Here is a 13,061-nt window from a genome sequence, read left to right on the forward strand (position 1 = left end):
TGGAGAACAAACAGAGGGTTACTGGAGGGGGTGTGGGAGGGGGAATGGGTTAAGGGGCATTAAAGAATCTACTCCTGAAGTCATTGTTGCACTATATGTATGCTAACTGATTTGGATATAAATTTAAAAAATTAAATAAAATTAAAAAATATATATTCATGCATACAGAGTAAGGCCTTCAATATGTACAATAGCCATGTGAACTGTCTCTATTGTTGACTGTTATTTTCTATTAAGGGTCTTCCAGAAGACCATCAACATAATCGATGTTTATTTAAAACACTGACAACTACTTAAAAATGGCAACTTTTGTTTTAATTTTTTATTAAAGTATAATAAGCAGAGTTATACAGCTAGATGAATTTTTATATATGTATACAACACCCATGTAATCATCACCTAGATCAAAATATAGAGTACTTCCAGCACTCCAAAAAGCCTTCTCATGCAACTCCCTTTCACAACCCTCATCTACCCCTACCACTGTCCTAATTTCTATCATAGTTTTGGCTTATCTTAAATTTTATAAAAAGCTATACAGTACATGCTCTTTTACGTCTGGCTTTTGTCACTCAACATGCCTGTGAGAATAATCCATGTTATTTGTGTGTCTATATATATATACGTCTATATAGACATATATATCTATCTATCTATCTAGACATATCTATCTATCTAGACATATATATATATATATATATATGTCTAGATAGATAGATAGATATATGGGGTTGTTATGGTGTGACTAAATGTGCTATAAATATTCCTGTACAAGTCTTTTGGTGGACATGCACTTATTTCTCTTGGATATAGACTTAGGAGTGGATTTGCTATGCTATATCAAAGGTGTATGTTTAGCTTTGGTAGATACCGCTGGTTGAGTGGTTGAACCATATGTCTACCATCAATGCAAGAGAACTATTTATAAGTGTGTAGTAGTATCTAATTGTAATTTTAATCTGCATTTCCCTGATGACTAATGACACTGAGTATTGCTTATCAGTCATCTAAATATTCTCTTAATGCCTGTTTATGGCTTTTGGAAGGGCAGTTTCACTGAGTGCAATTTTTATGTGTAGTTATTTTCTTCTATCCCCTATATTCAGAATAGGTGTCAGTGGAAAAACACCAGAGAATAGTTTCTTCATACAACACATTGTATAGTTAAGAAATAAACCATACTAACATTAAGTTGTTAAATATTAAAGGTAAATCGCCATCCATATATACTAATAAAAGACCAAGACTAACAAACTGTCTTCTAGCACACCTATCCCAAATTATTCAATGTTTACTCAATTTATTTTTCTGAAGATTACTATCTTGTAGTTTTCTTTACCAAATTCCAGCTCTGAAGCCTAAACATGAATATCCACTGACTGCCAATTATACCTCAATAAATGGGGGGGTGGGGGGGAGAGGGTAGGTAGGATTATCCATGTATATCCAATCTCACCTATTTTATCTGATATTATTTTTTAACATTTCAATTATATAGATATGAAATGAGACTAAATTTAGCTACTTCACACCTGCCTAAGGAAATGAGAATAGTTGACACAAAGTGTTTCAGTACAAAAGTTCAAGTTCTCTCTCTACACATTCACCATCTTCTTTCAACTATCTATAGGGAGATAATCAGATGTGGTAGTACTGCTGGCTTAACTCTGAGCAAAAAGGGAAGTCGGTGGAAAATTTCAGTCTAGAGCTTTATTTGTTTTTAAAAAGGGGGGCGGGGGGAACAGGGAGGAGAGTGTATCATTCTAGCTGCTGAGAATTGCTGAGTAGGGCAAAGTTACAAACAGGGGGGCAGGCTACTGTAATCATCCAGGAAAGAAGTAATGTGATGTGGGCCAGATAGTTAGTAGCAGTGCAACTGCTTATAAGACTTTGGTGGTTTCACCAACAAAATTTGCAAACAGGGTATACAGGGTACCAGAGAAACAAGAACCAAGGATCATGAGGATGTTTTGGCCAGAGCAAATGCAAGGATTTAGCTGTCAATAACTTAGATGGGGTGAACCAGGTTTTGGGTTAGGGGATTATCAGTTCAGTTTTCAACATGTTTACGTTTGAGATGTCTACTATATACATAGTCAAGTAAAGATGTTAAGCAGGTAGCAGGATATGAGCCTGGAGTTCAAGAAAGATAAATTTATGAGTTGCTGGTATTTAAAAAGTGAAGTTATAAAATCAGATAAGCATACCAAGAAAGTGAGTATAGATGAAGAGGAGCATAGGTAAAGACTTAGCTTTCAAGTACTGTCATGTGCAAAGCTCCAGGAGAAAAGGGAGAAACTAGTTAAGGAGTCAAGGAGTCAAGGAGTCTGGGAGTGGACATAGGAAAGGGGGAAATAGAAGACCTAATATCCCAGAAACCAAGTGAATAAAAAGTACAATGTCTGCAAACATTCCTTAGTACCACTGAATGATTGAGCTATTATAAGGGGCCTGGGCCTTTCAGATAACTTTATGGATAAAAATACTGAGTCCTATAAATTGCAAAAAGCTACAAATTAAAAGAAGGACAGATTAGGTCTATTCCACACTACTCAATGTTTAACAGTATGGAATATATATCAAGAAACTAGATCCCAAGAGATGATCTGAGGGAGGCGGCTTTACCCAGATGTGCTATTAGAATAGAAAAACAAGGGGCACCTGGGTGGCTCAGTCGGTTAAGCATCTGACTTCGGCTCAGGTCATGATCTCACCATTCATGGGTTCAAGCCCCACATCAGTCTCTGTGCTGACAGCACAGAGCCTGGAGCCTGCTTCGGATTCTGTGTTTCCCTGTCTCTTTACCCCTCCCCCACTCATGGTGTGTCTGTTCGTCTCTCTCTCTCAAAAATAAACAAATATTGAAAAAAAAAAAAAAAAAAAAAAAAGAGTAGAAAAACCAAACCAAACCGACAACTCTTGTCTGTTTATCCAGTTACTAAATAAACCAAATCATCCAAACACTAAATGTTGTCATTCCTGTTTCATCCTGTTCAGGTTCTATTCTTTCCATTTCTTAACAAATCAAACACATAAACTTATTACTGTTTTCTCCCACTCCAATGTCTTTTTATACTTTAGTTTTTTCCATCCATGTTGTTAGACTATGCCAGGATCTACTCTAAGAAAATTACATAAACCAATTCATGTAATACTTTTAACAGCCTTATGAAGCAGGTGTTAACCCTATTTGTGAGATGAGGAAACTAAGGCACAAAAGCTAGGTAATTTGCTCAGGACGACAGTTCAGTAAATGGCAGAGCTAGGTTTGAATTTAAAGGGTAAGAACACTGTGCTAAAATCAGATCAGACAAAACATGTGAAAGCAGTATAAAGTGCCATACAAATGAAGATATCACCTACAAAGGCACTCCTTTCTTCAAATCTGAGAACCTTAACTCTGTCCAATTAACACAACTTTCAATATTTTTGTTGCCTATATTACATCCAAGTCAGAGCTGATTACTTCAATATTTAATTATGTTAGTCTTTCACAAACATCTTTCAGAGATAGCAAGAACTAAATTTACCAAAATAAATGAAATCAAAGCTTTTCAAGATGTAAGAGCTAGTATCTAACGTTACCTAATAAGTCACTATTTAAATAATGATTGTGATCTCAAATCTACCACATTTTTGATTATGCACTTAAGAGACTTTATAAAGTTTCAAAATTACAGCCCAAATAGGAGAAAGTATAATATATGCTTATGTTCTGAGGCAATTACACAGGCAACACTCTAAATATAGTTTGGAATTCATATGAGAGAGGGGAGAAGGTGAATTCAAAATCTCTTACCATTGATCTTTCAGGATATCCAAACAAATAGCCCCTGTGACGGAACTAATATTAGGATGCCATATTTTAGTGATAAACCGGACCTAGAATATAAAGCACACTTGAGTTTTTAAGTAACAGAAATAAAACACATATAGTTCAAATAGAACTACAGGAAAATGAAATCTTCATATTAAAAAAAAATGTCCATACTTACATTACCATCATTTTGCCTACCTGAAGGGAGGGGTGTGGAAGACAAAGCATTCAGTAAGCTGAATGTTGTCACTGACATACATTATTTTTAAACCTTTTAATAAATGTTCTGCCTCTAAAGAAACCCAACAATTATTAGGTGTTTATAATTTACCTAGCATAATATTCCATGCTATAATAACTACAACATAGACTAAAATCCACTTAGGTAGATGAAGTAATATAAAATCAAAATTAATACAGATAGTAAATGGCAATTTATTTAGTGTCAAGTAGGATGCAGAAGAGGTGTGAAGGACAAAGTAAGTAAAATCAGTGCTTGGAAGCATTTAAGTAGTAAGTAGCTGTAAGATGGCTTCTAATATTTTGCAACATTTTTTTTCCCTCAATTTCTTTTTAAAAAAATAATTCAACAAACATTTGGAAGATACTGGCACTGAGGAGACACTAAGGCTTAGTGTTTAACAGATTTATCCAGGGATGCCTGGATGGCTCAGTCTGTTGAGCATCTGACTTTGTCTCAGGTCTGATCTTACCATTCGTGAGTTCAAGCCCTAGGCTGGGCTCTGTGCTGACAGCTCAGAGCCTGGAGCCCACTTCAGATTCTGTGTCTCCCTTTTGTCTCTGAGCCTCCCCCACTCACACTCTCTCTCTCTCAAAAATAAACATTAAAAATTTTTAAAAATAAAATGAAAAAAAAAAAAAAAAAAAAAAAAAAAAAAAAAAAGAAAATTTATCCAAAATCAAACAACTAGCCAGCAATAGAACAACACACACACTTATACAATCTCATTTCAGATTCTGAGTCTCCAATTGCCTATTTGTCTCAGCACTGATGAGTAAGAAACCAACAAAGTGAAAATGCTATCTCTAACAGATCACCATGAAATGAAATGTAGTTCATCGTCTCTTACTTATGAGGTTTTTTTTTTTGGGGGGGGGGGACCAACTGTTATTGGGGGGAGGGGAGGGAACCTATTATTGTTATTATATCTAACAGGTTACAATAGTCACCGGAGTCAAAACTCCTTTACACCTAATAGATTAATTACTATAAAAGCCAAGCTTATAGTACTTTCCAAAAATTGACTCATCAATATATGCTTCAAATCTAAGCTATTTATGGAAAGAAGCTAAACAGATAGCTTCCACTTTTCTCCTTGTGATTCAATTTGTCTATACTACCTGTTACTACTTCCTCACTTAATTACTCATTAACTTATATGCTGGAAAAGCACTTCAACAAAATACCTAAAACTGAGGGGCTCTTTCCATGCCCTGATCCTTTTTTTGTTCTTAAAATAATTTTATTGCTTTCAAAGATGACATCCACAGAATCACAATCTCATTAAACAAGACCATCATTCTACACTTTGGTTACTAAACAGTCTAATGACTTTACTACCTTCAGTTTTGCTTCCTCAAATCCATTCTCCACATTGAAACCCAAGAGTAACCTTTAAAACATATCTGATTCACTACTCTACTTAAGGCTCTTTAATGATTTCTCATTCCCTTCATGTAAGCCAGACTTCTGAAACTGAATATATATATATATTTTTAAGATGACATGAGAGATAGGCTAAGGTTGGTTTCAGAAAGCGGGCTTACATGAAGGGAATGAGAAGTCATTAAAGAGCCTTAAGTAATGAATCAGATATGTTTTAAAGATATAAAATAACCAGATGCCATAATTTCCGTAACTCAAGGACATTATAGCATTTTGTGACTTTAAAACAAAAGTTGGTTCAATCTTTTCAACAAGATTGGAAAATTAATTTTAAATTACTGCTGAAGTTGTCAGAATGTTTATGGTGTAGGCAAGTGATCTAAGGTATCTTGCTTTTTAAAGAGTCATCTTCAAACCATGATCTCTATAGACATACGAAGACAAACATGCATATATGCAAGATCAAGGAAATTATTAAACTCTTACTTGTACTATAATCTACAGTTAGAATAAATACTTCTGAATTTAAAAATGATATAATAAAAAATTTTTCAAGAAGACACTGATTATCCACTAGTATAGATGTAAATAAATGTTCTAGTTTTTTCTGTGGTTTACCACTCTTTCTCCCCTATTCCTCTCTTCTTTGTTATTCTTTATCAACTACCTCCTTTCTCAGATTTTTCATGTCTTTATCTTTCTCAAGCCTTACTATCACCAATGGTATCCACAGGTGTCCAGAATTTTGTCCTATTATTCTGTACACACAATTCAGATCTACTATACTCATCACTTTCTCCCATAGTGCTAACATCTCTGTTATATATCAACAAAAATGTCAAAAAAACTTGGAGGGGATGAAGTATAAAAGTAACAATACAATGACACTTACCATGACCTACTTTAGTCATATTTGACCCTGATCACAAAACAATATTAAACCAACTTTAACTAACTTATTGTACAAAAGAAAATACTATTTTATTTTAAATATGCCTGTGCAGGTGGGCAGACCCATTAAAAATTATTAGCAATGAGAGGAGCCTGGGTGGCTCAGTCAGTTAAGCATTCAACTTTGGCTCAGGTCATGATCTCATGGCTTGTGAGTTCAAGCCCCATGTTGGGCTCTGTGCTGAGAGCTCAGAGCCTGGAACCTGCTTCAGATTCTGTGTCTCTCTCTGTCCCTTCCCTGCTCATGGTCTGTCTCTCCCTCAAAAATAAACATTAAAAAAATTTTTTTAAAAAAGGTTATTAGCAATGGTATTTATACTTAATTTCACATATAAAAACTATGTTTATAATGCCAAGGCGAAAGAGGAAAATTCACAACCTAATCTCCAATACATAATTGGACAAATCACTGAGCTAGAGTTTTCCTAATTTAATGAGTTTTTTCATTATAGTTCACTCCAGAAATAACACTGATTGTATGCATTGAATAAAATTCTTCTTACACTATATTCAGCTGACTCAAAGATATACCTCCTCCATCTAGAAGCAAACTTTTTGCTCTTCAGGTTAGTAATTTATTGCAGAATAAAAATAAGAAATACTCTGTGACCACTATTAAGCTATCAATCTAAGTTTCTTTTTTTTATTTATTTTTTAATTTTTTTTTTTTTAACATTTATTTATTTTTGAGACAGAGAGAGACAAAGCATGAACGGGGGAGGGTCAGAGAGAGGGAGACACAGAATCTGAAACAGGCTCCAGGCTCTGAGCTGTCAGCACAGAGCCCGACGCGGGGCTCCAACTCATGGACTGCGAGATCATGACCTGAGCCAAAGTTGGCCGCTTAACCGACTGAGCCAACCAGGCGCTCCTCAATCTAAGTTTCAATCTTGGGCAATTTTACCTGCACAGTAAGAGAATTTAGCCAGCTACCTTTGATACTTTTATCTCATGAGGCTTAAAATTAAGCATAAGCCCACAATATTAAACATATGTGAACATAATCCAGCCAGAAATTTACAAATATAACTCCATTCTTTGTTATATTTACCCATCAGTAAAAATTCAAATCAATATGGTACATATCTAGAACACATTTATATGTTCATTAACATTTACTGCGAAAGCTTAATGCCATAAATGAGTACCATATTTAAAATAATACTAAATTATAACTACAACTGACTAGTTGAAGCCAGAGGGAACACATTTGAATGATTGAAGGAAGACTTTTCTAAATCTTGAAGGTACCCCAATATGCAATGGCTGGAATTAGGACAGTTGTGGTCTGAAGAGCAACATGAACTCTGTTCTTAGATTATGAGTCTCTTTTTTTCATTGTGCTAATAAGAAAAGGACTTATAAAACAGTGATTTCAATGATTAAATAAAATATCAAGTGCCTGAAACAGAGCCAGGGCTACGCAATCACTGTGGAGCTATATAAGACTATAGAGGGAAATAAACACTTCCACTGAGATCATAATTTATCCATTTCAAGTGCACAACCCCATGGTTTTTAGCATATTCACAGAGAAACTATGTAACCATCAGCAGTCACTCCCCATTCTTCACATAGTCTCAGTCTTAAGCAACCACCTATCTGTTTTTTTGTCTCTATGGATTTGCTTCTTCCAATGTTTCATATAAATGAAATCATACAATGTGTGGCCTTTTGTGTCTGGCTTCTTTCATGCAGCATGATGTTTACAAAGTGCATCTATCTTGTACCACATTATCAGTACTTCATTTATTTTTATAACACAAATAATATCCCATGGCATGAACCTACCACATTTTGTGTATCCATTCAGTTGATGGACATCTATGTCATTTCCACTTTTGGGTCATTATGAATAGTGCTGGTATGAACATTTATGTACAAGTTATGTGGACAGATGTTTTCACTTCTATTGGGTAGATACCTAAAAGTAGAATAAGCTAACCCTGTATTAACCATTTTGACTAAACTATGTACCAAAGCAACTCCAACATTTTACATTCCCTCCAACAATGAATGAGAATGTCAATTTATACAGGAAATTTAAGTGTCAATGCTGAATTTTCAAATGATGTCACAGAGGGGAAGCCAACAGACTGCTTCAAGAAGGGCCTTTTAGAGTGGCAGTCGCTGGTTAATGCTAATATTTACATAATGCTTACTTTGTGTAGGCACAGTTGTTAAGTACTACTATTTCATTAAATCTCAGGTACCATGAATTATTTAATACACCATTAGATTATGTACCCTAAGAAAAAAACTCTGCCAATTAAATTATGACATCACATCCACTGAAAGGTGTATCTTGATGTCAGATGTATCAAATATGTGAAAAAATGTTTGATAGAATTATTGAAATAATTTTCACATGGATTAATTCCTTTAATCTTTATAATCCCAAGGGAGGATTTACAGATGAAGAAACTGGGGCACACAGCAGTTAAGACAGTTTGCCTAAAATAATTAAGCCAAGGATGACTGGCTGGCTCACTTGGAACACGCCACTCTAGATCTCAGGATTGTGGTTTGATCCCCACGTTGGGCACAGAGATTACTTAAAATAAATCATAAAGCCAGTTAAATGGCTGAAGTACATCTGAACTTCAGTGAATTGCTCTTGTTCTTGGTGGAGTCATATTTACTGTTTTAGAGATTATGACTCACTCCTTCCTCATTAAGATAAAAAAAAGTGGAGCACACTGGGCCTTATGGGATTTGCGTTCTATTTAACCTCTAGGCCTCAGTTCCCTCATTTATTAGAACTATTATAAACACTGTCGCAGGAAAGGCATATAAAATTTTTGGCACAAACCAAGTGACAGCTGCTACTGCCATTATTTAATGGTAAAAAATATAGTGGTTGAGGGCAGTCTCTTTTGAGGTCTTTTCTTTCTTCCTCCTTGTTTCCATTAAAAAGTTTTTGTAGGCTATGAGGGCAACCTTATCACTAAACGTTTAACATCTGTTTATGGGCACATGGGTGGCTCAGTCAGTTAAGTGGCAGCAGGTCACGATCTCATGGTTTTGGGAGTCTGAGACCCACATCAGGCTCTGCACTGGCAGCGTGGAGCCTGCTTGGGTCTCGGTCGGTCTCTCTCTCTCTCTCTCTCTCTCTCCCCCCCTCTCTCTCTGCCCCTCTCCCACTCACGCTGTCTCTCTCTCAAAATAAATAAATAAACTTTAAAAAAAAAAGTAAAAAATAAAATCTTCTGTTAAACTTATGGTATTCAACAATTTAAAGTATCCTCAAGTGACTATTCATTCCAATGATAACACTGCAACCTAGATTGAAACCAGTGGAGGGTAACCAGGATGAGGATGAAAATTAAGTCACAGATATAAGATGAAAACTTAATCGTGGCCATCTCTAAGTGCTAATATTGAAAAATGTTTTTTAAAATAATTCAATATGTAATTTTCTTAAATTTCTACAAAAAGCGCAAACTACTTTTATACTAGAAAAAAAAAAAAAAAAAGCAAGAAAAAAGAATCAACCAGGCTTAAATGGTAGAAACAACCAAAATGTTCCTTCCTTGATGGTTAAAAAAGTGGCATATATAGGGGCACCTGGGTGGTTCAGACAGTTAAGCATCCAACATCAGCTCAGGTCATGAGCTCTCAGCCAATAGGTCAGAGCTTGGAGATTGCTTTGGATTCTGTGTCTCCCTCTCTGCCCCTCTCCTGCTTGCACTGTCTCTCTCTCTTTCTCAAAAATAAATGAATGTTAAAAAAAAATTTTTTTAATGTAGCATATATGAATGGAATACTATTTAACCTTAAAAAGGAATGAAATTCTGATACATGCTGTATGTAATATGGATGAACCTTGAAGACATTATATGAAGTGAAATTAGATACAAAAGGACAAATATTGTGTGATTCCACTTAATTGAGGTACCTCACATAGCCAAATTCATACAGAAAAAGTAGAACATTGCCTATGGAGCTGTGGGCATGGGGTAAGTAATAGGGAGTTACTGTTTAACAGATTAAGATGAGAAAGTTCTGGAAATGGATGGTAGTGATGACTGCACAACAACGTGACTATATTTAATGCCACTGAATTACACTTAGAAATGGTTAAAATGGGGGGTGCCCAGTTGACTTTCCCACTTTGGCTTAGCTCATGATCTCACAGTTCATGAGTTTGAGCCCCACAATGGGCTCGCTGCTGTAAGCCTGACAACACAGAGCCTACTTTGGATCCTCTGTCCCCTCTCTTTGCCTCTCCCCCACTTGCACTCTCTCAAACATTTAAAAAAAAAAAAAAAAAAAGACATAAAAAAAGAAATGGTTAAAATGGTAAATTTTATGTGTATTTTATGACAATTAAAAAAAATCAAACTGGTGTTATCAGAAAATAGATGTACATAAGCAACAGAATAATAGACGCTCCAAACTCAGTAGGTGACCCCAACGCATCCTGGAACTTCCATTACCATGTCTTTTCTTAAATGGGAACAACCAATAGGTTGAATAAATTCCAGAACATGATGATTGGGGTCCAGCTGCAGAAGGTTTTAAATGCCCAGCTAAGGAGTTTAGACTTTATTAACAAAGAAAGAAAAGAAACATCAAAACTGCACTTTAAGAAGATTTATAGCAGTGCAAAGAATGAACAGGAGTGGCAGAGATAGAAAGGTGATTAAATAGGCAAAACAGGAAAAGTAATAAAGTTGAATGCCTAACTAAAGTGATGACAGCAAAAGATTAAAAGGAAGCTGTTCAGGAGCACCTGGGTGGCTCAGTTGGTTAAGCATCTGACTTCAGCTCAGGTAATGATCTCGCAGAGTTTGTGAGTTCAAGTCCCACATCGGGCTCTGTGCTGACACTCAGAGCCTGGAGCCTGCTTCAGATTCTGTGTCTCCCTCTCTCTCTGCCCCTCCCCTACTCACGCTCTGTCTCTCTGTCTCTCTGTCGCTCTGTCTCTCTCTCTCTCAAAAATAAACATTAAAAAAAATTTTTAAATAAAATAAAGGAAGCTGTTTAGTGAAAAAATAAGTTTTAATTCAGTTCCCCTTGTTATACATGACCCAGGCTGTTTCATCTTTTAACATTCACCAGTTACAATTGTTTGTTCATAATTTTATTTTCCTGCTAGAATGTGAGCTCCATGAAAGGAAGGACAGTATGTCTTATTTATTGCTATACTGGCACACAGTATTCAAATAACTACTGAATGAATTCAGAATATATTCTTCCCTAAAAAAATACTTCTTCAAGGCAAGTAAGAATTTGTATAAGGGTTCGCTAAATTTGGAAACACTGCCAATTTTTCCAGACCTAGAATTTAAGCCATTGTCAGATGAAACTCCTATTCCTGTCTAGAGCCATTACTAGCTGTCTCTGAGTAAGCTTGCTTTCCATTCTAATTCCAGAAGCAAACCATCTGCCATTACCTGAAATCTTGTCCACACTAAATTTACACATACAACTCAAAAAGCTGTAATCTTAGTAAGCACCAAAATATAAATTAAATGGGTAAAAAAAAATTTTAGAAGTTCATGCACAAAAAATAGGCTTACAATACCTTAGGGGGATTAAATGGATATGTTTCTGGTATTTTTATTTCTAGCTGATATCTTCCTCCTAAAAAACAGGGAAAACAGAAAGTTAAGAATGCTGCTCATGTCAAATGTGTGAAGCCAAATACAGTGATACAACATCTCAAAACATGTACTACTTTATATTCAATTACAACAAATTCATTTTAACACTGAAACCCAAAAAGGAAATAAAAAAACACTAGTTTTTAAAGGTTATTTAAAGCATATAAAATAGCCATTTTATATAACTATATTAGCTTATCAGTGAATAATAGGACTGGAGATAGATGAATACATTAAATCCACAGACAATCCAATGCTTCATTGGAACAATTAGGTAATACGGACAGGTCCCGTCTCCTTTTGTTTCTTCTAGTCCACATTGAGAAGAGTTGCTAAATAACAAACAATATGGAAGGAATTAAAAAAAAAAAAAAACAAAAAACAAAAAACGGTAAGGAGGTATAAAGGCAGAGATGGTACAGAGAAAAAGGACATATGGTTATGTCATAAACTGAAAAAATCTATTTCTAACTGGTTCTCTCACATGCAGAAATGCCCCAAACTTTTAACTTGTGCCCTAAATTAAAGGCCAACACTTCTTGTTAAAATTTAAAAAATAAAATTCGACAGTAACAGGTAGGCATAAAGACAAAAAGCTATTATCTTCCTCTAAATAGGTATTTAAACACAACAAAAGAGGTGGTTCTAACCAGTAATATATAAACAGAAGGCAACTTTCTGTTTTGAAGTTATCTTGAGCAACTAGCAGCCAAATATGTATTTTAAAGAAGTTTATCTAGCTTCCCATTAACTGGGGTAATTCAAGGGGAAGATAATGGTCTCTCAAAAAACCCTGGAGAGGAAGTCTTCCACTAGATGAGAGGGTGAATTTGAATCCTAACTTTAAGGAACCTTCTAAAACTAAGATTTTATGACCCATTAATGTAGAATACTCATTATTCTAAAACATAGTAAAACTGTGCTACCGAAGTATTTACATATGAAACTATGCGTAGGATTTGCATCAAAATAATCAAGGGATGGATAAGATCAAAGACTGGCCCTGAGTTGATAGTTATTTAAGCTGGATTAGGAGTATATCAAGGATTCATTATAC

General features: G+C 35.2%; 1 protein-coding gene across 5 annotated transcripts in view; it reads right to left on the reverse strand.

Annotated features, from left to right (window-relative positions):
* Positions 1–13,061, reverse strand: part of UBE2K (ubiquitin conjugating enzyme E2 K) — a 36,518-nt gene that overhangs the window by 11,267 nt on the left and 12,190 nt on the right. For all 5 annotated transcript variants that reach the window (XM_042936572.1, XM_042936576.1, XM_042936575.1 and 2 more), the window contains 2 exons: positions 11,926–11,984; positions 3,800–3,882 (listed from right to left, as the gene is read on the reverse strand). In XM_042936572.1, coding sequence (XP_042792506.1) covers positions 3,800–3,882; positions 11,926–11,984 — 142 coding nt within the window. The remainder of the gene's footprint in view (positions 1–3,799; positions 3,883–11,925; positions 11,985–13,061) is intronic.

The sequence above is a fragment of the Panthera leo genome, chromosome B1 (genome assembly GCF_018350215.1).
Source record: "Panthera leo isolate Ple1 chromosome B1, P.leo_Ple1_pat1.1, whole genome shotgun sequence".
Lineage (NCBI taxonomy): Eukaryota > Metazoa > Chordata > Mammalia > Carnivora > Felidae > Panthera > Panthera leo.